Source organism: Haemaphysalis longicornis, unplaced genomic scaffold (assembly GCF_048455015.1).
Source record: "Haemaphysalis longicornis isolate Haplotype H1 unplaced genomic scaffold, Haemaphysalis longicornis Haplotype H1 scaffold_1, whole genome shotgun sequence".
In the NCBI taxonomy this organism is placed as follows: domain Eukaryota; kingdom Metazoa; phylum Arthropoda; class Arachnida; order Ixodida; family Ixodidae; genus Haemaphysalis; species Haemaphysalis longicornis.
The window spans coordinates 306,863,841-306,887,146 of NW_027526203.1; the positions used below are offsets into that span (position 1 = coordinate 306,863,841).

The 23,306-nt window shown below is 44.9% G+C and overlaps 1 protein-coding gene across 2 annotated transcripts in view; it reads right to left on the bottom strand.

Moving 5' to 3' along the window:
* The window catches only part of LOC144149666 (MAM and LDL-receptor class A domain-containing protein 1-like), a 308,201-nt gene that overhangs the window by 134,641 nt on the left and 150,254 nt on the right, over window positions 1-23,306 (bottom strand). For both annotated transcript variants that reach the window (XM_077681331.1, XM_077681329.1), the window contains exons 45-52: window positions 21,561-21,728; window positions 19,286-19,382; window positions 17,907-18,065; window positions 14,788-14,973; window positions 14,133-14,231; window positions 12,694-12,857; window positions 11,941-12,022; window positions 4,309-4,437 (exon numbers count right to left, since the gene is read on the bottom strand). In XM_077681331.1, the coding sequence (XP_077537457.1) occupies window positions 4,309-4,437; window positions 11,941-12,022; window positions 12,694-12,857; window positions 14,133-14,231; window positions 14,788-14,973; window positions 17,907-18,065; window positions 19,286-19,382; window positions 21,561-21,728 (1,084 nt within the window). The remainder of the gene's footprint in view (window positions 1-4,308; window positions 4,438-11,940; window positions 12,023-12,693; window positions 12,858-14,132; window positions 14,232-14,787; window positions 14,974-17,906; window positions 18,066-19,285; window positions 19,383-21,560; window positions 21,729-23,306) is intronic.

A 23,306-nucleotide genomic window follows, 5' to 3' on the forward strand; every position in this document is an offset into this window, starting at 1 on the left:
CATTTCAGAGTCGATCACCCCGCCTGTGCAATTTACCGTCCCTCAGCTGCTCAATACGCGTAATAGCCCCTCAGCTTTCAAGCGCAACTTTAGGTACAGAAAGTTTCTCAAATTAACAATAGAGTTCTCGCAAATGGCATATGCAAGTAAACGGTTTTAAGATTGGCCGTTTTTAGATTCTAACGAAGGCCGGTCCCCCGGCCGGAACGTTAAAAGCCAGTCCTTTTTCGACGTGTGTTAACCTTTTTTCATAAATTTGGCCGGTATCCAAGAAACTGTTTCTTGCAACTATGTATGTATATATATATATATATATATATATATATATATATATATAGTTTGGAAACATCGAAACTCACACAGAGCGCGAAAAACTAAGGTAAGTAGAGACAGCGACACACGAGAAAAACATCAAAAAAAAATAAAAGTTTACTGACGTTTCAGGGTTCAGGGAGAGGACTTCCTGTCTTCAGAGTCTCTCTCTCTCTATATATATATGGTACACATGTACTCACTTACCATATATATGGTAAGTGAGTACATGTGTTCCATTCGGAAATATTTTAGGAAAGATTCAAACGCGTATTTCCTCGCCCATGCATTTGCGCATCCACATTGGCGCGCCCGGCACGAGGGGTGAAGACGTTGAAGGGGTCTGTGGGCAAGCGAAGATCTGCTCACTTGAAGACCTGTGCCCACAGGTTTGTCCTGGTTCTCTGCAGCCAATTTTTGTATATTCCTGCTTTTAGACAACGTCATGCGGCTATCCCGTGAGTCCTTCGTCATCACGAAATTACATCGATAAAGGAGAGCACGAAAGATGCATTTACTAAATTGTAGCGGGGCCCCGATGGGGCAGCGCTTGGAAAAGGCGCACCTTTTCACATTCACCTTTTGTCAGGCGTAGTGTAAATATAATACGTTCGTCCACTGCGCCCTTGAACGCCACTGTTGTGGGACATATTTAAGAACGACGAAGGCAACGGTGAGGAAGCAAGGAAAGAAGGGGTGTTCTTCTTTAAGCTTCGGCCAGCTGCATTAGAGTCCACGCCAAAATTCATTTTGTGTATGGCATGACGCGCTAAAACACTTCCATGCAATTAATATTCTGTTATGCATATGGTCAATCACGTTACGTGAACTACAATCGAAATGTTTATGTCAGCCAAAAGTGAAAGTGAGTGTTTCATTGGCGTTCAAACCGGTCAGCAGTTATCACAGCTGAACCTGTTTCACTGTACAGGTATGTATATTAATTTCCTGTAACAAATATATTATATGTTAACACATGTCAGACGTACACAAAGCATACGTGCGGTTGCTTTGATCTCAAACGCCTATGCACTATGGGTGCTTGAGGTGAGAATGGACTAGTTTGGCCGCTCTTTTCGTGTATATTATCAGTGCTCAATGAAAGTAATACAGATATATGAGCCATGACGCAGTTGTTTTTTTGTGGCCAAAATAAATAATTATTCCCTTTTTAAAACTAAGTTTTAGTCTTATATCAAACTGAAATATCATGGCGCCTTACGGCATCTGTGCATTATAATTCTAAGCAATATAATTGCCCATTCGTCCCAAAAGCTGCTGTCAGAAGTCTGTAGGAGAGAAAGAGCCCAGGATATGGCCGGTTGTGCGAAGAAAAGAAAAGTAAAATAATTGAGTTAAAACAACATTAGGAAAATTTGGGAGTGGATACGAATTGAGTCTAGGGACACCGGCCCGCGAATCGGTCACGGAACCCCGATACCACTGGGCTCCATGGTTCCAGTTGACTAAAGGTCGACAACTCGTGCATGCAGCTCAACGTAGAATCAGTTTGACGTTGCTTGGTGCGTAATTAGGCTGAATATAGGAACATGCCCACTTAAGTGGATCGACCAGGGACGATTACAGCTGCCGTTATACACTGAAGGCCGCTACGCCAGATCCCACTGGATGAGACGTCACTGTAATAATCAATCTGTAAATCAATTTTATTTGACAACTGCAATTCATACAGGTGTCAGGGGGCAGACAAAAAGCCTGCGATACGCAGCTTGACGATGGTCTGCGCCCCACTACTGGTAACACATTGCTGCATCAGAGGTAGAAAGAGAGAGATAGAAAAAAGAGTGATAGAAAAGAGCTAGCGAGATATAGAGAAAAACAGAGAGATAAAAAACAAATAAAAAGAAAGCAAATGGCAGCAACAATTGTTTCAACATGGTTCTTATATAATGTTTAGAGAGAGCGATAACTTTTAATTTTGCCCGGTAAGGGGTTGGGAGTAGGAGAGGTGGGAGTCCCCGCCCATTCCCCCTCAGCCATCAGCTAGGAGTCCTTGATCCCGGGCGGCGACTTCGGCCAGCCGGACTACTTGTAGCTGGATGTCAGCTTTCGAGCTGAGCAAAGCCGTCTCCAACTCCTCATTGTGTTTATGATGAGTGTTCCGTGATCAGGTTTATGTATTTTGGAGCATGACCAGACGATGTGTTCTAAATCCGCTCTTTGCTTGCTTGCAGTGTTTACACTTGTCTTGGTTGGGTAGTAATAGCTAGGTAAGACTGGGTTTGTGTACGTCTCAGCTTGAATCCGTCTCCAAGTTGTGGCCTGCTGCTTGTTGAGGGTCTTATCCGCTTCCGGGTAGTAAAGTCTGCCTTTTCTGTAATGATCAAGTATTTCTCTAAAGGTTACCATGCGATCCCTGTCTGCTCTGCGCAGAGTGAGTAGCTCGGTGGTTTCATTAGTGCTAGCCTCGTCTGCGAGTCCTCGGGCTAGCTGGTGAGCGTTCTCACTTCCGCGTAGACCACCGTGTGCTGGGCTGGGGCCCAAACTAGTTGAATGTTTCTGATGTCAGCAGTGCCGTTGCTGTTGAGTATCTTTAGTGCGATGGTAGACATGCGTCCTTTTGCGAAATTACGTGTCGCTGTTTTGGAGTCAGTCGCTAACTATGAACTTAGCCTGGGTCGAGGCGATGGCCAAGAACATGGCTGCTTCTTCTCCGATCTCTGTCGGGGAGGTAAGTACTTCTCCTGAGGTCAGGAACTGTCCCTTTTGATTTACAACCACTACTGTAGAATAAGCGAGTGAGGCAATCCACTATTGGAGCATTGCAAAATAGTTCCAACACATTTTGTACAGAATTCTAATCAGGTGACTAGAAAATTATAACGCACTGTAACACATCGAAAACTTGCACTATCAGAAATAAAGGTGAAGTTCCTACATGTAACGGTAAAGTTCCTACGTTCAAAGTTAACAATCCACTCGAAGGACTACGCAGCCGTGCTTAATTCGACATTAATGTTTTCGCCTCCACAACTCATACCAAGCGCTTCTCGGCGCCTTTCTTTCCAGTTAATCCAGGTGTCCCTGAAAAGCAAGGCTATTTCAGAACGGTACGCAATTTATTGCCAATTTTTGCCGAAGAAATTAACCAGGGCTCGTGTTTTCTGCGTGTGAATACGTGCCTAGCTTTCAAAAACAATGCACGCTTGCATTGTTTTTGAAAGTTAGGAAACAGACTTCCGCCGAGTTATGACTTAATATTCCTTGGCGTGCCATTTTCTTCCTTAGCCATGCTTAACATGCGCTTTCATGTAAGTTTAAGTTCCCGAAGCGAAGTTAACAAACGGTTAAATGGTTGGGAAATACTTAGTGATATAATAGTTTTGTACGGGTTTTACCCACACTGTGTCGTTACGTTTCACAGCTAAAAAATATAGGGGAAGTAATTCAAGGTCACATTAAATTCTGCAAGCGCCACGAACAAAGTATTTATTTCACGGCGGAAAGCGGGAATGTTAGGCATCTGAGAGATGAGTTTAACGAGCGGAAAGGTTGTTTGCGGTGCGCAATAACAACACGAATGCGCGAGCTTACCGCTACTGTGAGCACTGCCGGGCTAAAACAAAGCTCTTTACCCGATTAGCTGAACGCTGTCACGCCTCGCAGGCATCCGCGCCCCGCGGAGCAGCCGGCTTTGCGGCCGCAACACCGCTGCTGCCCTCTGCAGCTGTCGGCGTCTTCCCGGACTTCCCCCAGCCGCCGCCGCTGGGTCAGCATGCGTGGCCAAAACTTTTGTAGCGTGTCACGCACGTCTACACGCGCTCACGGTGTCATTTTCAATCTTACCCGTGGGCTTTCTGTAAACCAGCCGGGAGTTTTAGAATTATTTTCTGGCATGCCATCGTTATGGCATGGCTGTTTCGTAGGAGCTATTGGGGGCTCAAGAAACGCCTTTGAAGGCTGAACGCACGCACGCAGAAGAAGGGGAGTAGTTTTTACTTTTCGAGGCAGGGGATGGTCGGTGTAAGAGCTTACCGTGTCCTGTGGTATGATCTGGTACGGCGACATCGGAAGCGCCTGATACGATGGTCCAGTCACCAGTGTCCGCCACGTTCTCCGGGTACCAGCCGCACCCGTCCTTTTCTTCAAACGTGCAGTTCACAGCTGAGAGATTCCCCAAAAGTTCTTTTAGGTACCCAGACTTTTTAAATATCTGCTTAAAAAACGGAACAGTTCATTTCTATGTTCGGAACAATGACATACTTAGCGCAGAGTAGAAACTCAGAAATTCTTCGACACACTAGCTCCAAAAGTGTGCCATCAATATATGCGGTGTTGAGAGTTACGACTCAATTCTGAGCTATTTTGTCAAATATATGTTCCCTCGACACGCCGTCTTGTCTTTCCAAAGGACCTTTCTAACAAGCGCTGCAATTTTAAAGTAGTTCCCGGAATAGCGAACTTGAGCTTGCTTAGAAATTGGAAATAAAGAAACGAATAAGTGTTCCCCGGTCATGATATTGGTTTGCCAAAAAAGACCAGGAAACAGGTTCTACGTATTTGCTAAGAGTGTTTTGCTAAGGGCGCAGGGGTGTCCTTGATGTTTGCCCTGTACCGAGGGGGGCTCGGGTTTCCTCAAGTGAAAGTCGTTCCCTTTTGCCCGAGCCTGCCCGCATGACTCTGATGCAAATAAAACTGACTTGACTTGAATTCAAGCCTGCTCTTTGTTTGGGCTTATTCTAAGTTACTATTTCATTTCTGAATTTTCACAAAGGGCATGTCTTTGTGGTGACTGAGTCATAAAAAGTCCACTAGCTTTGTGAGCTGGAAATAAGAGGATAACCAAAGCGCGACTCAGGAAGCCGTGTTTTGGTTTCGGGGCGAAATATAAACGTATTTTTTGTTCGTGTAATGCTGCCTCATTGTACCCTGAAGCACTCAATCAAAACAAAAACATGCTTTCCTATTAGTTGTCGATAGCGCGATGGCAGGCTATCTTAAAATCTAGAAATCACGTATCCAAAAAGCGGAGTGGGAGAAAACAGTACCAGGGCACAAATGACTCATTCCGTTCACGTTCTTTGGGCTCTTGTGGCGTTCTTCTTTTTGCTTGCGCTGTCCTCACTTAAAGCGAAAACAAAGTCAGCAGATGCTCTACATCAGGGGTGCGTGGCTAACGAATTGCCCGGGTCTCGAAGTTTTCATACTGACCGTGCGGGCTACAGCTTTAGATACGTCCGAGCAAAACCCAAATACCCCGAACCAAAGAAACTAGGAAAAATACGCGAACTACAAGTAAACAAATCGAACGCTGATCAAAATTCACTGAGTGTGCAAGTTAAAGGATATAAAAATTGTAACACTAGTATGTCTTGAAATGGTTACTATGATAAAAAACAGAAAAAAGAAGGCAGCTCTGATGTCGAGGTCGATGAAGTACAGGTTAGGAATAGGAAAATGTACAATAAGAACGAGAAAGCCATTATCGAAGATGTCTTTTTAGATAATTTCAAGCGGCAACAAACACAATACAATCAGTAAGATCAAAGCCGATCCAAATTTTAAAGTTCCTATATAGGTTTATGTAGTTATATTTAGGTTTATGACGTAGCTTTTACTCGGGCAGGGGCTACCTAGATATGTAAATGGTTTTTATGTAGAAAGTAATGAAACAGTCTTTTCACCCCTCTAGTGGCCTCAATGTCTCCGGACTTTAGGGAGCAAAGGGTACCTAACTTTCGCGCATCCCTGCCAAAAAAATCACCGTTGTTGGCGCAGCGCACGATAAACAGTTTTTCGACACACAATAGTATTAAAACGCGAGGAACGACTCTAATGCAACTTCAGCGGCTATTTGGCCAGCTTAGCTTCAAACTAACCACTTTTTTTCGTAGCTATACACTTGAGCTAGGCTTAAGCATGGCTTACCTTTCCAACGGCCAGACGTCAGTGGCTGTCATCAGTAAGCCAGCGTCTCAGTTTATTGTTTCAGAACCACGCGTACAAAAAGCAAAACCGACAAACGCTCGCACAATATCACTGCAGGCGGGTGCGGCAACGTCGTCCGCGGGAAAAGTCTCTAGCTCTCTCGCTCTTTTTTCGTCTGGCTCTCTGTGCCCAACAAATGCAGGTATGGAGTGCTGCCTCTTCCGTAAGTAACCATCATCCCAAATACCTTAGGGGCTGCACAAGAAAGGTTCAACCATGCTAGGACGGTTCTTATGTACATAAACAGCCCTCCCTCACCAGAGAATAATCTGGCCACCCTGGTGTAGTAGTTGGCCGCCCAACTATCGGCCCTCAGTCCCCATCAGCGATAGAGCACCTTTCCCCGGCGGCTGTCAGAACAGCGATACAGCAGATGGCGCTAAGAATCTCTGGATACGGACAGAGCACCTTTAGACATTTCCATTGGACACGTTCAACGCACGCACCTCGTCTAGCGAGGGAAGCTTAGCTGTACTACCAGAGGAGCTCTCGGACATTAAGTGGGATATTATAGGGTTAAGCGAAGTAACAAGGACAGGAGAAGGCTTCATGAAGCTCACTATCGGGCATATTCTGTGCTACAGTGGACCCCACGAGAAGAAAGAACGCGGGATGGGATTTTAATCCACAGAGGAATAGCAGTAAATCTACAAAATTGTTATTTGAAGGAAGACCAATCTTGTAGAAGTTATACTCTGCTTTTATTGAGGGCTTCGCATAACGCAGAGAATGGGATGGCGTGGTCTTAAATAAATATAGCAGTTCTTTTTCGGCCCCTAATATGACGGTAAAGGAGTTTTTCAGCATATCATGGAGGAGTTTTTAAGCATTAACCAGAGACTCGCGGCTAATGTGATCAAGCTAAACAAGCGATACAGGTTAAAGCTAGTACAGGCCTATGTGCCAACAACCAGCTATGATGACGAAGCCGTAGAGACCTTCTACGAAGACGTCGAATCACCAATGAAGAAGGCAACAGCACAGTTCACAATTGGTGATGGGAGATTTCAACGCAAAGGTCGGTAAGAAGCTAATGGGAGAAAGGTCAGTGCGAAACTTTGGAAAACACAATCGCAACAGTCGAGGTGATACACTGGGGAGAGAACCTTAGGTTTATGAACACATTCTTCTATAAACGAAAGAATAGGAAATTGACAGGGAAAAATTCGGAAGGTACAACACAAAACGAAATAGACTTCATTTTAAGTGACAACCCAGCCATTGTGCAAGACGTAGAGGTGCTAAGTAAGATTTGGAGCAGCGGTCATAGATTGGTTAGATGCAAGGTAAGGCTGAATCTCAAACGAGAATGTAGGAAACTCGTGAAAACTAAGAAACCCCGCATGGAGTCAGTCAGAGACAGATCGGATGAGCTTAAGATAACTCTTCCAAACAAATTCGCGCTTCTGAACGAGTAGAACGAGGTCAGTGTAGACAGGCTAAATGACAACCTAACATCGGCACTCAGTGTATCAGCAGCAGCTGAGGGAGAAGCAACATGTAGGGAACACACTGGAAATCGAACTAAGAAAACGAAGGAACTAATCCCAAACGTAAGAACATCAAAGTGCAAGTACGGTGGATCGGAATAAATTAGCCGAGCTTTCGAAACTGAATTACAGAATTAAACAAACGGCATTTGTGCACATAAAATAGCGGTGATCACGGAAACGCTTCAAATATGGCGAAGCTTGAAAGTTGAAAGCAACTAAGAGAAAGCTAGCTATCGCCAAAGACAGGATCTATGCACTCGGAGACGACAAGGCTAACGTTACGCACAACTTGACGAGATAATAAAGGTAGCAGAACGATTCTATACCAGGTGGTATGCCAGGGACGTTAAACCAGGGGAACCTACTCAGAGAACAAGCTCAACTTGCGATATCCCACTAGTAACAAAAGAGGAAGTTGTAAAGGCTCTCAAAGGCATGAAAATAGGAATAGCTGCAGGTGACGATGCCATAACCGTGGATCTTTTGAAGGAGGGAGGATATATTGTACTGGGAAAGCTTACTGTACTATTTTCGGAATGCTTGAAGACTCAAAAAGTGTCCATCGTCTGGAAAACCGCCAACATTTTTTTCTGATTCATAAGAAGGGCGGCCCATCAGCATACTCTAAGTTATTTACAACCTGTTTACCAAAGTTATACTTAGCCAGATAGGTGACAACCTGGATTCCCAACAATCCAGAGCAGGCAGGGTTTAGGAAAGGGTACTCAACCATGGATCATATCCATGTCGTTAATCAAGCGCTATAAAAATCCACAGAGTGCACTAAACTCCTTTACATGGCATTTATAGATTATGAGAAAGCATTTGATTCCGTACTCACCGATGCCGTGTTAGAAGCACTAAAAACCACAGAATAGAGGAAACCTACATAAGCCCTCTAGAAGACATATGTAAGAAATGTACGAGCAGGATAACCCTCCACAAGCAAAACGATAAATTTCCAATCCGACAGGAAGTAACACCGGAAGATAATGTCTCACCAAAACCATTCACAGCATGTCTGGAGGGAGCGTTTGAGTATTTAGAAAGCTTGACTAGGAAAACATAGGATTAAGGTTTAAAGGGGGAAGTTTGAGCCATTTGAGGTTCGCGGACGACATAGTCTTGTTGAGGGAGATTGCAGAGCACACGCAAACAATGCTTAAGGAACTTAAGAAATCACGGCCGTGGGGCTGAAAATAAATGTGAATAAATCTAATTTAACGAGGAATAAGCATGGCAAAAACAGCCTCTTCAGCTTAGGAAACGAAACGCTTGAAAAAGTAAAAAATAAACTACCTCGGACAGATGGTTACTGCTGACCCCAACCACGAGAAAGAAATACGGCGCATAATAGGTATGAGTTGGGCAGCACTCGGCAAGCACTCCCAGATAATGAAAAGTGAGCTACAGCCGGTAAAAGGCTTGTCTACAACACAGCGTTCGTACTCTCAGCCCTATCCTGCCCCGCCGGAGTGGGATTTGAATAAAACTACTGCGGAATTCTGAAGTCTTAGCCTTTCGCTTTTGCCTCCGACATGTTTGGGACGAGTATGTTTCGGCAGTTTTCGGATGTAGCTGGTTGAATTTGAAATCGCTGTTATAGACAAGCGTTTTACCGGCTGTACCTCTGTCACTCAAAAGAAAAATCTACACCTAGTGCATACTGCCCCTGATGACATACGGAACTAAAACTTGGCGCCTTACTAAACAACTAGAAAGCAAACTGGGGTCGGCTCAACGGGCCATGCAACGAATAATGTTAGGAATAAAAATCTGGGACAGGAAACGAGCTACCTGGATGAGAGAACAAACTAGAATAGAAGATATCATAGTTCAAATAAAGAAAAAGAAATGGACTTGGGTTGGCCATGAAGTGAGACGAACCGGCAACTGGTGGACAATCAGGGTAACAGAGTGGACACCAAGAGATGGGTCTAGAAGGGGTAGGCTATTAACCCAATGTAGGAAGGAAATAAAGAAATTCAGGGGTAAACTGTGGACTCGACCACCGCAGGACAGGAGCGGTTGGAGGTCAATGGGAGAGGCCTTCGTCCTGCAGTCAACCTGAGTAGGCTGATGATGATGATGGTTTTCTTTGACCTTAGTTAATCTTGACAAGCAACATATGCTGTTGCTTTTTTTACTGCATACAACACGCCTCGCCCGCAAGATTCCCTAATCATGGCAGAACGTGCATTCCCGCGAAGAAAACCGACTTCGGCTCCGGTACACGAAAATAGGGCCATGACAAATGCGAGTCTCGAGGAGCAGCGGAAAGTTTCCATCTGTCCGGGAGTCCGCCGGGTGGGAGTGCTATGCGTACGTCGTGGTTCGTCTGCGGCCGGGCCGCTGGCCGCTTCTCGGCGGGAAGCCGCTTGGCCACAGGGAGAACACGTGCTTGGTAAATGCGGTTCCATCCACCACTGCAGGGTTCTCTTGCGATTCGCCGTCTCCGCTGAGTAGGAACGGCGCATCCACACATGATTCTGCTCGGCAACCGCGTTTCACTGTTAGAGGAGATCCTTGAGCGTCCTCAAGTTTTTAAACCTCATCAGAAGTTCTCCCATGCTCTGCACCTGCCCAGGATGGGTTCAAGCGTCAAAATAGTTTGATATTCTTGCACAGACAAAGGAAAATGTCTGGCTTCAGCTTGGCGAATTGGTTTAAGAATCCCAATTTTTAAGAGAGATTACTTCCAGTTTTTACTGCGAAGAAGTATACTTCTAACCAGCCAAAGAAATTTTCGCGTCCGCGTCAGCAGAGAACTCCCAGGCTACCGTACTGGCTACACCTAGGCTACACAAACAAACTGCTGGCACCGTCAGGGTCGAACCTGGGCCCGAAGAGAAGGGGAGCGCGAGCCCGTCGTCATGCCGACTAAGCTAAGCCCACACGTGGAGACGGGGAGACCGACGGTGGTTTGGATTCAGCGTCTGGGGAAGGGGGAGGGCGCTTTTTTGGAGGTGACACATGGATACAGGAGTGAGGGGAAGACAGTGAGAGAGATGACGCCATAGCCGCGCGTGCCGCCCTTTTCCCCACCCTTCGAAAGACGCTCCTTTTCGTTTTCTTTCTGCGGACTGCGTTCGAGACGCCCGCCCCCGCGAATTCCAGGCAATGGTTGCAGAGTCCCTGGTTTCACAAGTTACGCCGCACGGATAATCATTGTGGGTGTCGTTTACAGCTTCGCAGTCCAATCACCGTCACAGCGTAGATTGGGGCCAATTTTTTTTTAATTTTTGTCACGAAGCGCCTTCTGGTGCACAATAGATGTCACTTTTATTCATTATGTGTCGCTAATTGTGTGCTTTAAGCCAAGCGCTATAGCTGCCTTCGCTATCAGTGCTTATGGCGACCAGGCTTTCGGGTTAAGTTTATCAAATGCATTCCACACCTTCTTTCGATGATTTACATTTGTAACAAAAATTTATTTCGCAGTTCTTGTTTTATATTATGCTTTCCTCCCTTCCCGGTTGAGAACAAGCCATTGAGAAGTGCCGATGGGGGCAGAGTTCTCTCGCGTATACAGGAATGCAACAAAAAATTTGCTGTGACTGATTTGGGATTGTTACACAATATCACCTTCTGTGCGTATATACGTCCTTGGACATTATTTTTTGCGACACGCGCGTCCTGCTAAATTTATGTACCTGTCAAGGTGACTCGTTCACTTACAGTGCTAGCAATTAAGATAAGCTAATTAACGAACGGAAACGAGGCATATGACAAGTTTACAAAATCGCCCATGTTTAGTCACAGTGAATATGTTTTGTTTTCGGAAAAAAAATTGTTTTAATTCCTTCAATTTCTTATTAAAATCCCCCAGAGAAGGGTTGTTATTGAATATAATTGTTCCTGTAGATTTGCAAACTAGTGTATTCCTCTTAGAGCGCAGAATCATTGTCAACACATCTTTGTTTTGGTTGTTACACGCGGAGCAATGGCAATATGGCTGTAACATTCACTTAGATATCAGAAAATAGTTATTTTTCATTACATTCAAAGAAGCGGTTCTTAGGCCTGCACGCCCTCGTTTTTCTGACACTTGAGTAATGATGAAACACATACACGCTTTTTTTAAGTCGGCAAGCGGGATTCGCAAAACCTGCCGGCGTGCCGCATGTTGTGCAGCCCTGATCTATACGAATGATTAACAAAGCATTTTTCGCTCTGTCCTACTCACAGTCTTCTCTCGTGTCCTCGGGGTGGCAGTGGTGGTACTCGATGTCGTCAATGCTGGCGTTCTCGCCCGCCGTAAAGTAAATCTGCGTCCAATAAATAGCGCAACTTGTGGACTAGATATCGGTTCACGGGCAAGTTGACTTAACGTGAAGGCATTAGGGTAGTAATGACGCTTGGAACAGAAAATCGAAAATGGACCCCATCGAGGAGTATCGTGATCGAAGCAAAATTCCGACAAAATTTCTCTAGCAGGCGCCCGCAAATGGTCTTCACACATATTAATACGACTTTGGAGGGGCAGCCGGGAGAAGCGTGCATTTTGTTTTTTAAAAGTTGTATTACAGTGTGCACCCGTTCGGATTTTTTTTTTTTAAAAAACCTCCGAACTGCATGAGCTTCTCCATTCCATAAAGTCTATATGTAGCGCTATCAGCTAACGTCATCGTGTCTTTTAACACTACTCCACTTCCTTTGTTTACTCCTTTCCCGCCCTCTTTTCCTACAACTCAACATTCCTCTGCAGTGCAGGGCAGCCAAGCAGGCTCAGCTCCTGGTAATCTTCCTACCTTCCTTTTATTTTCACGCCCTTGATATGGATTACGGCTCCTTAAATAATGCTTGTTTAAGTTTTGGTTGTCGTGAAGTTCCAAACAACTTCGTACTCGGGTTCTGATCCCGAGGTAAGAATCCGCCTTATTTTCGACGAGACTCATCCGTCGCAGAGAAGAATGAGAACACAGGAGAAGTTGCTTACTCGGGCCCCAGGAAGATAGTTGCCGATGTTCACTGACTGCATCTTCCACGAAGATTGACCCTCGTCGTCTTCCCACACGGTGAGTACCTCCCGCTGCTTCAAGAGCGAGCGCGGCGTTTTTCTCGTCCCTTCCACAACAGACACCACGATATGGGATAGCTCCACTGTAAACGACAGACATTTGATAGTTTTACAGTTTTGCATTTAAAGTGTGCTTTAATAGCAAAAGAGAAGCAGAACAGTGTCAGCGATTATGGTGAATGCATGGTTTAATAAAAAAATGAAGGAAGCTCACACTAACGCGTAAGACTTAAAGGTAGTGAAGCTGTACGCAACCTTCACGGTTAAAGTCCACGATTGGAGCCGATTTGCTTCTTTGTGGCCGCTACGACCTTTACTCCATCTTTGTTGCTATAACGCCGAAGAAGGAGCAAATCGAAGAAGCAGAACGAACAACTGGAACGCGCACACTTAAACTATGCGCCCGCGGGTGCAACGTGTACCTTATCACGTGTTCTGTGTCGAGAAGGGGGCGTGACTCCTCTCCCTACAGTCACAGCCGAGTGAGTAAGCCGTTTGACTCTCGGGGACTAACTCACGGTCGTAGCCGACTGGGTGAGACGACTGACTCTAACTCCGCTGATCTACCAAACACAGGTTCGAATCCTGCTGGTGTTCTCATTATACTGTTATACTGAGTTTTGCGAAATGCCGGAATCAACGAATTGATAAACAGCTTCGCTGCTAAAATATCTGTGCGAAAGTATGCATGCAAAGACACATCTTCATCGTGGTCATTACTATGGCACGCTCAACAAAGAGATTGCCTCTCTAGACCTACTCTTAAGCACGACGTCATGCAGATGCGCTGGTGCTAGTGTCGCTAGGGACTGTGGTTAAAACACCAAAAAATAACAAAGGTAATGTGACATCAGAATGCAAGGCGTCCTCATTGAGGGCATTTCAACTGTTAAAATTGTCTAGAGAAAGTATAATAACTGACTTGCTGTCCCTCTGAACTCTTGACGTTGCTTTTATAAAAGGTTGAGCTGCTGAATTTTCTTGCAACCTAATTCATTCATAAAAAAACACGCACAAAAAAACAACTTTTCCACATTTCCGATCCTACAATGACCAATCTCATGGTATAAGTTTATAGCATTTGTGCACGATAAAATATTTACGTAAAATTTCCTCACAAATGCTAAAATTCAAACGTTAGTGAACAAATTTGTGGTTTTAACGGCACTACGTAGTCATATTCCACGTATGTAAAATGCTCGTCACACGAACATAATCGACCAAATATACATTCTGACATTAGCACCCAATTTCAATTGCATAACTGATTTTCTTAAGCACAAGGATAAACTAGGCGTAACATATTCACACTGAACTCAAACTTTTCCTAACCAGTGAGTGAACAGGCTGCCACTCACACTGCTTGGGCACCGCGGCGTAGAACGAAAGCCTGCATGCATATCCAATAGGTCCCAGAGGGGGAGTTACCAAAGCAGTCTTCCTGCCTGTGGGAACGGCTGCGCAATAAAAAAAGGAAATTGATCAAAACACACCGTTTAAGGTAAAGTAGTGCAGACATTCAAAGAGAGAGAAAAATCACAGCCAGCGGAAAATCGGAACCCTTCGGCAAGAAATATCATTGTTTAAAATACACTAAATGCTTAGAGGAGACGCATTTTATTGTCTTCGTTAGTATAGGGCAACGTAGAGTTTTAAACATGCCAAATTCAGTGCTACGGAGACTGTGGCGTGGTGTAATCGAGCTTGGCAAAATATTCCAGTTCTAACTTCGGCATTTATACATAAGGGTTCCTCTCTTTTAAAAAAATTATGCTTACTCTTGCACTGCACTATCCTGTAGAACATAATGGTAAGAAAACATGTCTCCCGCAAAGACCCGCAGCTGATTCTAAGCTAATGTAACATAATTTTCTTCGCATCCGCACGATGTGCAATTCGGAAAACATCATGGGAGAATTTTTTAGAGCAGTAGAGCCGATCGCTACCGAGAAGAGGCAGCTAGAGTTCATTACTGCCGAAATATTGCAAAGGGCTGGTGTACATGGCACTCACCCCGGTCAAACTTCACGTAAGATGCGTAAAATCCACGCTCGCTGTGGCTGCTGTCCTCCCGAGGAAGGTTTGGAAACTGTTCCCGGTTGTTGGCCACCATGAGTGCTGACACTCTGTCCCAGCGCGGCTGGCTCTGTGAGCGCGCGGTCTCCAAGCCGCACATGTCCTTCGAGAAGTCGCAGGCGCCTGCGTGCCCACATATTCAAAGTGTGCTCGCGTTGACGCCGCACACTGGCAAAAATATTAACTAGCTGCACCACCTATGCCAAAATCAATCAATATTCTAGCACCCACGGCCTCTACTCTAATTTACTTTGAACAGACAGCGTCTAAACGTCAATGACGTCCAGGTGCCAGATTTTCCCTACAGGCTTTTCTATTCTTTTCCCAGACATAATGAGGCCACAAAAGCAGCTTGACGGGATCACAACGATGATAGAGAGTACCAATAACAATGCGGTAACGGAAGTTATTGCTAGATTTAAACTCCGGATGCAAAATGTCTTAGAAGAAAAGACCACAATCCAAAGACATAAGACCAGTGGTTCGCTAAAATTCTCGCTTTCCTTGGCATTTTGAAAACAGCACGACATTTTGAGTATTCAGCAATCTCGCCACTGTTGTCAAAATACCAAGTAATTAAGAATTTGTCACGAATGAACCATCCTGTGTTGTCGTTTGCGGTCTTTGAAATAGTCGCATCAACGCCTACTTAAGAATTTTCAAATACAGTAAAGCCCGCTTATATCGAACACGGATATATCGAAATAATGCCTATATCAAACCCTTGTATAATTCTGGTAAGAATTACATGCATTTTAAACTTTTTATATCGAACGCGATTTTGCTCACAATGGATATATCGAACCGGGATTTTTCGCTCTCCTTAGGCATGCGGCAGGCTTTCCCCGCAATAATTTGGCGCGCAGCGGTGGCACGGGTGTCGCTTGCGAGTTGCGACTCCCGCGCGAGCTCGGGCGCGTCCAAACCGGCCGTGACAGAGTGGACCAGCCCTACGCATCAACGTTTATACTACGCATGCATGCCGTTGGAGCCGAAAGCGCCACATTGGGCGCTGCGGGCTGCGGTGCCACCGAACTTCAAGTCCCGCCACTCGCTGCGCGCACTTGCTCGGTTCGCTGGGTTCGCCGTTATTCGCTTGTATCCATGCTTGTCACCGCTCTGTCGAAGACGCCGAGGACTCCGTACCGCTTCCGAGCACGAGCGAAGCCGTCGCTGCTGTGACTCTGCTACGGCGATAATGCAGCGCCATTGAAGGCAGCGGTCTTGTGCTTGACGACTGTTTAGATACCGTGGAGCACGCAGTCACCAGCAGCGCGTTGCGCTCCAAGAGGCAGGCTACGCTCACGCAGTTCTTCCGCCCCAATAAATTATTGTTTTCTTTCCGTGAAAGTGTCGTATCAATAGTGAACTGCAGGGTGGTAAGAGCTTATATCCGCTTTCGCTATATCTGGACAGAAAATCTATGTATACCAATGGTAATGGGAAACGAAGATTTGTTCTTTATAACCGCTATATCGTTAAAACCGGGTTCGCTATAAGTGGGCTATACTGTATTGTTTAATAAAGTTTCTCTCTTTCTTTCTCTCTCTAGATTTTTGTTGTTTGGGGGGGGAGGCAGGGGGAAGACTACTGGTCGCTCCCGTCGAATTTAAGCACAGCCTTCCTAGGCTTTCTTTCAAGGCTAATTTACTGCTGTGTGAGTTTTCTGCAATGCACAAAATTAATGGGGGAAGTAAACTTTACAAAAACTCAGTCATTGCCTAATGCTCTTGACTGCTATACACCGGACGCCTGTAATGTCTTCTCCGCTATTATGTGCAAAAACATTGCTGGCAAGACATGTCTTCAAGGGGAAATATAAGCAGTCTTGCATCAAGCTGTAGAGGCTGCATGTCATTTTATTATGTATTCCACGCATACCTATGGAACGCATCGTGTCACGCGTTACGACAGTCGGGCAGACTTTGGAGTAAGTTGCCTAAGAATGCTTACTCATTAAAAAGTTTTCATCCGCTGTTTGAACTGAGCAAAGACTTTCGGAGTGTTACCACTGCTATTGGTTCTCTTCGTGAGCGTTCTGTTCCCGTCCAGCTGCTGTCGTCGCCGCCTTATGTCCAAACCAAAAAAATATGGAAGGTTAAAACTTTCCTTATATTGAAGCATCAAACCCTTAATAAATTCATTTGACTCCGCAGATACTGCGATTATCCGATGCTTCAGGTTGGGTACTCTCTTCATGTCAAAGCCGGAGTGGCTACATGAAGAACGGCTGTATTTCACGTCAGCACATTTAAACCTACAAGAAAACCGTATTACCATTCTCTCCATAAAATCATTTTCGCGATTTGCTTCACTGCAGTTTTAGAGTTGTGTGTGACTCAGCTGCAGTTTTACTGCTGCTTTGAATATAGGCACGACTGAACATAGACTCGTACAGGCAGCGCTTTGCAACTGGAATAGTCATCGCGCAGACCGTTATTATCTGACCATCAGATATCTCTGCTGAATCGATGCCACACGCGTACGCTGCGTCTTTATTACGCGATTGTTGAGGGGGTAACGCTGTGCAGCAGGCTTACCTGCTCTGCGGCAAGCGTTGCCATTTCTCAGATTCACCTCGCCATGCTCCTTCCATTCGAATAATATGGGCTCGTTATAAAAGCATATCGAGGACATGTGTCACTTGGTGCATTGAAGCATACTGTGTTTTATTGTTTTAGTTATATTGAGAGTCGGGGTTTATTCATTTTGAGTCACACTGGAATTTTAGAAGTAACGTAGGTCAAACAATTGTGGCAATATAGAATGGAAGAAAAAACTATTTTCAGTGGTGGCAGCTTTCCGTCCCATCGACCGTCAAAGAGTTAGAAAAGAACCGTAATCCTTACCTTGGTGCTGCTACCACATCTCCGTTAGGGATCGATCATCGCACCGCAACAACTTAAGGTCGAATTAAGCCCAAAATTTTCATTTGTGTGAAAGAGAACACCAAATAAAGTCGCTAATTGCATCAGCCCTCTTCTCCTGTTCTTAAGGCATTTAAAACTAGTTACATGACACGAAATAGGATAGAAAAATTGAGAACAATCACTCACCGCAGTGACTTTCATCCGAACGGTCCGGGCACTGATCCCGGAAGTCGCATAGCTGACCCTTCGGAATGCAATATCCTCCAGTGAGGCAGGCGAACTCTCCCGATGTGCAGTTGGCTGGGGCGGGCGTGCTACTTTCGGCTGGGCCGTTTTGCAGCGGGCCTAGAAAGTGCGACGCAGAGTATTTATTTTACAGTAGTGACAAAATACTCTTACGAAGCAAAGTACTTCCTTGTAACATGCTGAAACAAGGCACTGCCCTAGTGCCGTTGTTCTTCCTCTGTTTTCTGAATTAATTCACATAATGAAAATCACTGTTTTGAAACTCTACCATAGTGGTTAAGGAGGGTCCGCGCGCTCTGCGTGCCTACCATTATTGAGTGACAAGGCTTTGGGGGAGGTGAAGTGGTCGCACGGAGAAACGGCATAGTAGTGACAATCTATTACGGAGTTGGCGATAAAAACATATGCCATATTGTCTGCTTGACTGTACCCTTACTGGATCAAAACATGTGCACAAGCTCAGTAATATTGCAACTAAACATTTTCCTTGAGTCCGAAGTTAGAACCCAAAATAGCAAAAGCGTTTCTGCGCAGAATAAATGCATTATCTTTGATAAACGCCCTCACAGGTGGATTCATGCACTTCGAGAAATGTCCAACGAAGGTTTTGTCCAAGAAAAGTGGTGGCGGAAGGTTGAAATGCACAAGTAAGTCTAAAGACAAGGCGATTGGTAGCTGGCTATTGTCCTGTATCTGGCAGGTCGCTCTTTTTGTTCCGCCACTATTGCATAATGTCTATCCAACTATCGCAGCAATAAAGGCTATTAGGCGATTTTTTACGACGCCCGCATAACGTGTGTGCAGTAAAACATGAATCTAATCCACAGTCTCACGTTAAGTTTGAGAATGACTTTAGAATGTTTCCAATGCTTTGCGCATGCGTTAGCCACCATTCTTGCACTGCTTTCATTTCTTGGGATTTCAGTTTTTGCTAATACTTACTACTGCTACAATTCCTTCATACCTGAGCCTATAACGCACGCTTAAGCCCTTAAAACCCATAACCCAAATGGGAAACTCGACCCTTATGTTGCTGGCTAGTACAGTCCAGGAATCAGTTGTTTCCAATTCTGTCTCTGTCAAAACCCAGTATTAAAGCTATTCAGAACAAAAGTATGCAACTTCAAATACTTGAAATATCAAAGAAAGGTGTGTTGTTCTTACTGGTAACGGTGACGGCAATATTGGGCAGTGTCAGACAACAAAACAGCGAAGGCAATGCAACTAAACAGCGATTTTTAGGACATTCATCGTCTCTCGGACAAACGAAACATGTAAATATGTAGACGTGGCTAGCATGTAAGGCCTGCGGTTCTTACCGGGTGCTTGGTGGCAGCTGTCAAGGAAAGTGACGTCATCAATCGCTATGTAGGTGTCGGCACCTTTTCCGCCTTCCAAGTTGCCTTCGATGGACACCTAGATGGAGCAGGGGGAAAAATGGTAGCGTATTCCTGCTAGTTCAAGCACGCTGAACACATAAATGTCACTTGCTCATTTTTAGCCATCACCCTCAAAAATGACGGACAATACAAACACTGCAAAGCGCCCTAGTTTTTAAACACGTCTGGCTATATTTAAACTAGCCGATTTTTCTCAGAAATCAAAAACGTCGTCTGGCATTTCTAAAAATGTGAATGGGGTGGTTATTTGGTCCTCCATTCTTTTTTCACCATCGACACAAGATTGTTGGTCTATTACAATCGAAAACTAGATCCTGACGCATCTTCTGAGTACCAGATAACGTATTCGATTTGAAGAACTAGTTTAAGTTGCTTCACAATTAGTAAAACGTTTATTGTACCGGGAATAAGCACGTCATATGGCGTTTGATATGCTCCCATCACGGTGATTGCAATAGTTTCCTGTTGTGTGCACGGCTTATTTTCTTTTTAGTGTGGTGTCGGTTGTTTCGGTAAGTTTATGTTCAATATTAGCCAGTTTGAAACAAATATGCACAACAAAACAGAAAGAACGGGCACCGATACGGGCGCTATTTTGGAGCAACAAATGTTTAAGGGCTGCATAGATGCTACAAATTCTATTACAAAACAGGATTTTCACTACGCCTAAAACAACACTACAATCAAGCGGGCACGCAAGTCTGCTTACGTGGTTTGAAGGCGAAAGCCAAGCGATTTAACAGAAACTTCTACATCTCCAAGGTGTTTGCGCCCCTTTCTTTGAGCTTCTTCGTCTTTTGACCCGAATTTGTCCGACAGAAGGACTGGCCGACATTCCCTCGGCAGCATTCCCACAGTCAGGGCCGCCCTTCGTGCGAACGGGTTCTACTCACGTGCCTACACGTTTACCTCTCACGCGGCACACATCGGGCTAATTCTTGTTCCATAGTAGTACGGTGTCGAGTTATCGCAGCGGTTAGAGTACTTGGCTCCATCTCTGGCAACCATGGCTCAAATCCCACGCGAACCTAATTGTGCTTTTATTTATTTATTTTCTGTGTACAGTCGCGGCCATTTTGGAACTAGTCATGTCGACCACGATGGTCACCTGTCGCGTTTGAAGGGACTATGAGGCATTCGCCTTAACAAGTCACAGCTTAACTTCTTATCTGGGACCCTTCCTGACTCAATCACAAAGTTATCTGTGGGAACTTTTTCTCAAGATTGTTTCAACTTTGTTCCACAATATCAAATCTGTGTAAAAAAGGATCCCCTCCTGGCCATAAGCAAGCGGTTTATATTAAACACGTGAGAGCCTTGAGTGGTTTAGACCATTGCAGTGTCTTGTGGAAGATATACGTCGGACATACTGGGAAGTGTAGAAATGATCGGCTGCGTCAACATCCTAAAATGAACGCGGCGGCCTGAGCCATCGACAATCGTGACTTTGGGTGCAAAACCACCGTTCGAGCAATGCACTGCCATTGTTAAGAGTAAAATTAAGATGACAGGTGAAATAGCAGAGGCAGCTGAAATGTCCCGAGATGATAAGGTACGCCTAAGAGAATCATCTACTCTCCCGTAAGGAAATTAGTTGCCTGAGCCTAGTAAGGCCCCGAAAACCAAATAATGGTATTAGTTTTTTTTTTTTACTTTCAGCCCTATGAAAAAAATTGTTTAGTGGGGAAGCACATTGCTGATGTCTGAAGCGATCCCAAAATGTTAATTCTTCGGAAAGGAAGTTAGCTGGAATTTCGCGTTACTACTTGGGTCGTCCCCTCGTCTCTATATCTGCTGAGCTCTGAAGGGTGCTAACTGTTTTTTGTAGAACTATTATTTTAGCTTTTTGTTGGAGCAAGCAAGTAAAAATATATGATATAACCTGCATACTGAATGTCTCATTTCCACCTCATAATCAATTCATTAGAGCATCAGTAAACGTACAGTGCTGCACTGCATCGGCAAAAAGACTTACCGAAAAGATGGAAGCGACATAACAAGCGATCAGCTTAAATAAAATTTCAATCTTTCTAGCTCGTGTCATTTTCTATGCTCCGTCAGTTTTGTATGATTGTTGTCGCCCGCTCGTTAGTTCTTAACGTGTTATGAACGTTGTAAGCGCATCATGCAACTGTCCACTTTAGTCCCTATGTTCAAGGCTCACTTCAAGTACCCTGTGAGCGCCTGTTTTTACCTGGAAGTCCGTCTCTTCGTGAAAGGACACAAATGCCTCCGTGAAGTGGGTAAACTCTGTAGGGCGGTCGCTTTTCCAGACTTCCTTGAATTCACCGTCAGACGCATTTCGGGTCCTGACAGTGAGCTCGGCGTTGGACCTGCCTTGCATCGTGTAGTAAAAGCGCATCTGCGAATAATCAGAAGCCGTTTAGTAAACGGGCGCGCCATTTCCATTATCGTATCTGTTACCCCATGCGTGATAACACGCAGGACCAAAATAAAGGTGCCCGTAAGGTTCTCCCCACTAAATGCGAATTACGTGCAACAATTTCTAGAATATATGTAGCAAAAATAAAGTGAGAACAGGTAGTTTTTGAACGAAAATGTCACTGCACGCCTGACGGTGGTTTCACGGTAGATATATTTTTGCTCCGCACGTAAGGAGCATTGTCAGAAATGCGGGAAAAACCATCAACAGGCCGTTCCTCCAACGCATTTTTCTCCTTCACTCGCTTTACAAATGACGCTTTCGTAACGTAGGATGGAGCCCACGGGCTTCACATGAAACTTGGGTGAGATATTCACCGCGCACAACGACGCATGAATGCCTTCAAGTACTGAAGATTGGCCAATAGTTACCAACCATTTCCTCGAAAGCAAATAAAACACGGCGGCATCAGAGGAGTTGTCTAGGCAGTAGCGACGAATCGTGAAGGGCAATTTCCTCCAACGTCTCGTTACCGTTTCGCAACGGAAGGGACGGAGCCCGCCGCTTGCCTGATTCAACCGTTGCTGCTTTCGAAATGCCATAAGTGCACGGGGGGCCTGAATGCGAGTGCACTTTCGAAGCTCGCGAGTAACGACAGCTCCGCTTGCTACGCATATTCCAAACACAAGCAACCCGCATCCCGTATACCGGTGCACAGTACCTCAGAAGCAACACCCGCCGACTCCGCTAGGGCACTGAATTCAGCCAGTTCACTCTTGATCAGGGGCACCCCTGGGCAAGATGCATTACCGCCAATGATTGCACCACAAGCTATGTTGACATTATTCGTAATTCGGTTTGTAAATCCTGTTGGTACGTTACGAAAGCACCGAACAGTTCAAGTTAAAATGCCCGTACAAATCTTAAAACGGCGTATTTTGTCAAATTAGCATGTCCTGTATGTTCCGTGTGTACGAGCTTTCGGCGCACGCTAAAGATCCCCAGGTGGTCAAAATTAATCCGGAGCCCTCCACTACGGCGCCTCTCATCGCCTGCGTTGCGTCGGCGCGTTAAACCCTACAATCAATCGAATCAATGTCCTGTGTGTTCTCCTTTTTTATCATTTTGCTTACTAATGCATTTTGTTGGCTAAAATATCAACCAGAACGGGGAAACATACCAACGGTACACAAAACAAGCGATTACCTTGAGAAAAAATAATAAAAGAAACCATAATCAAATTAGGGAGCTGTTACTGAAAATAATCAGGCTAATTTTTTTTATTTCGTTTTTCTCCAAGGCCTCTTGTCCAGGTAATACAGCGAAATTATCAGATTTAGTAACAGCAACTAGAGTACTTAAAAAACCCGCAAAAAAATTCAGCCAAATAAGGGCACCAGTTCAAGGCGCTGTGATAAGACTCATTGATGGCATAAATGGTTTTATGCGCCCGACTGAAAAAAAGATTCGATTTTTATGGTGCATACGAATATGAGATCTTCAGTGGGTAAAAGCGAAATTAGAAGTTAATTGGAGTGTCGAACTGTACGGGTAGTA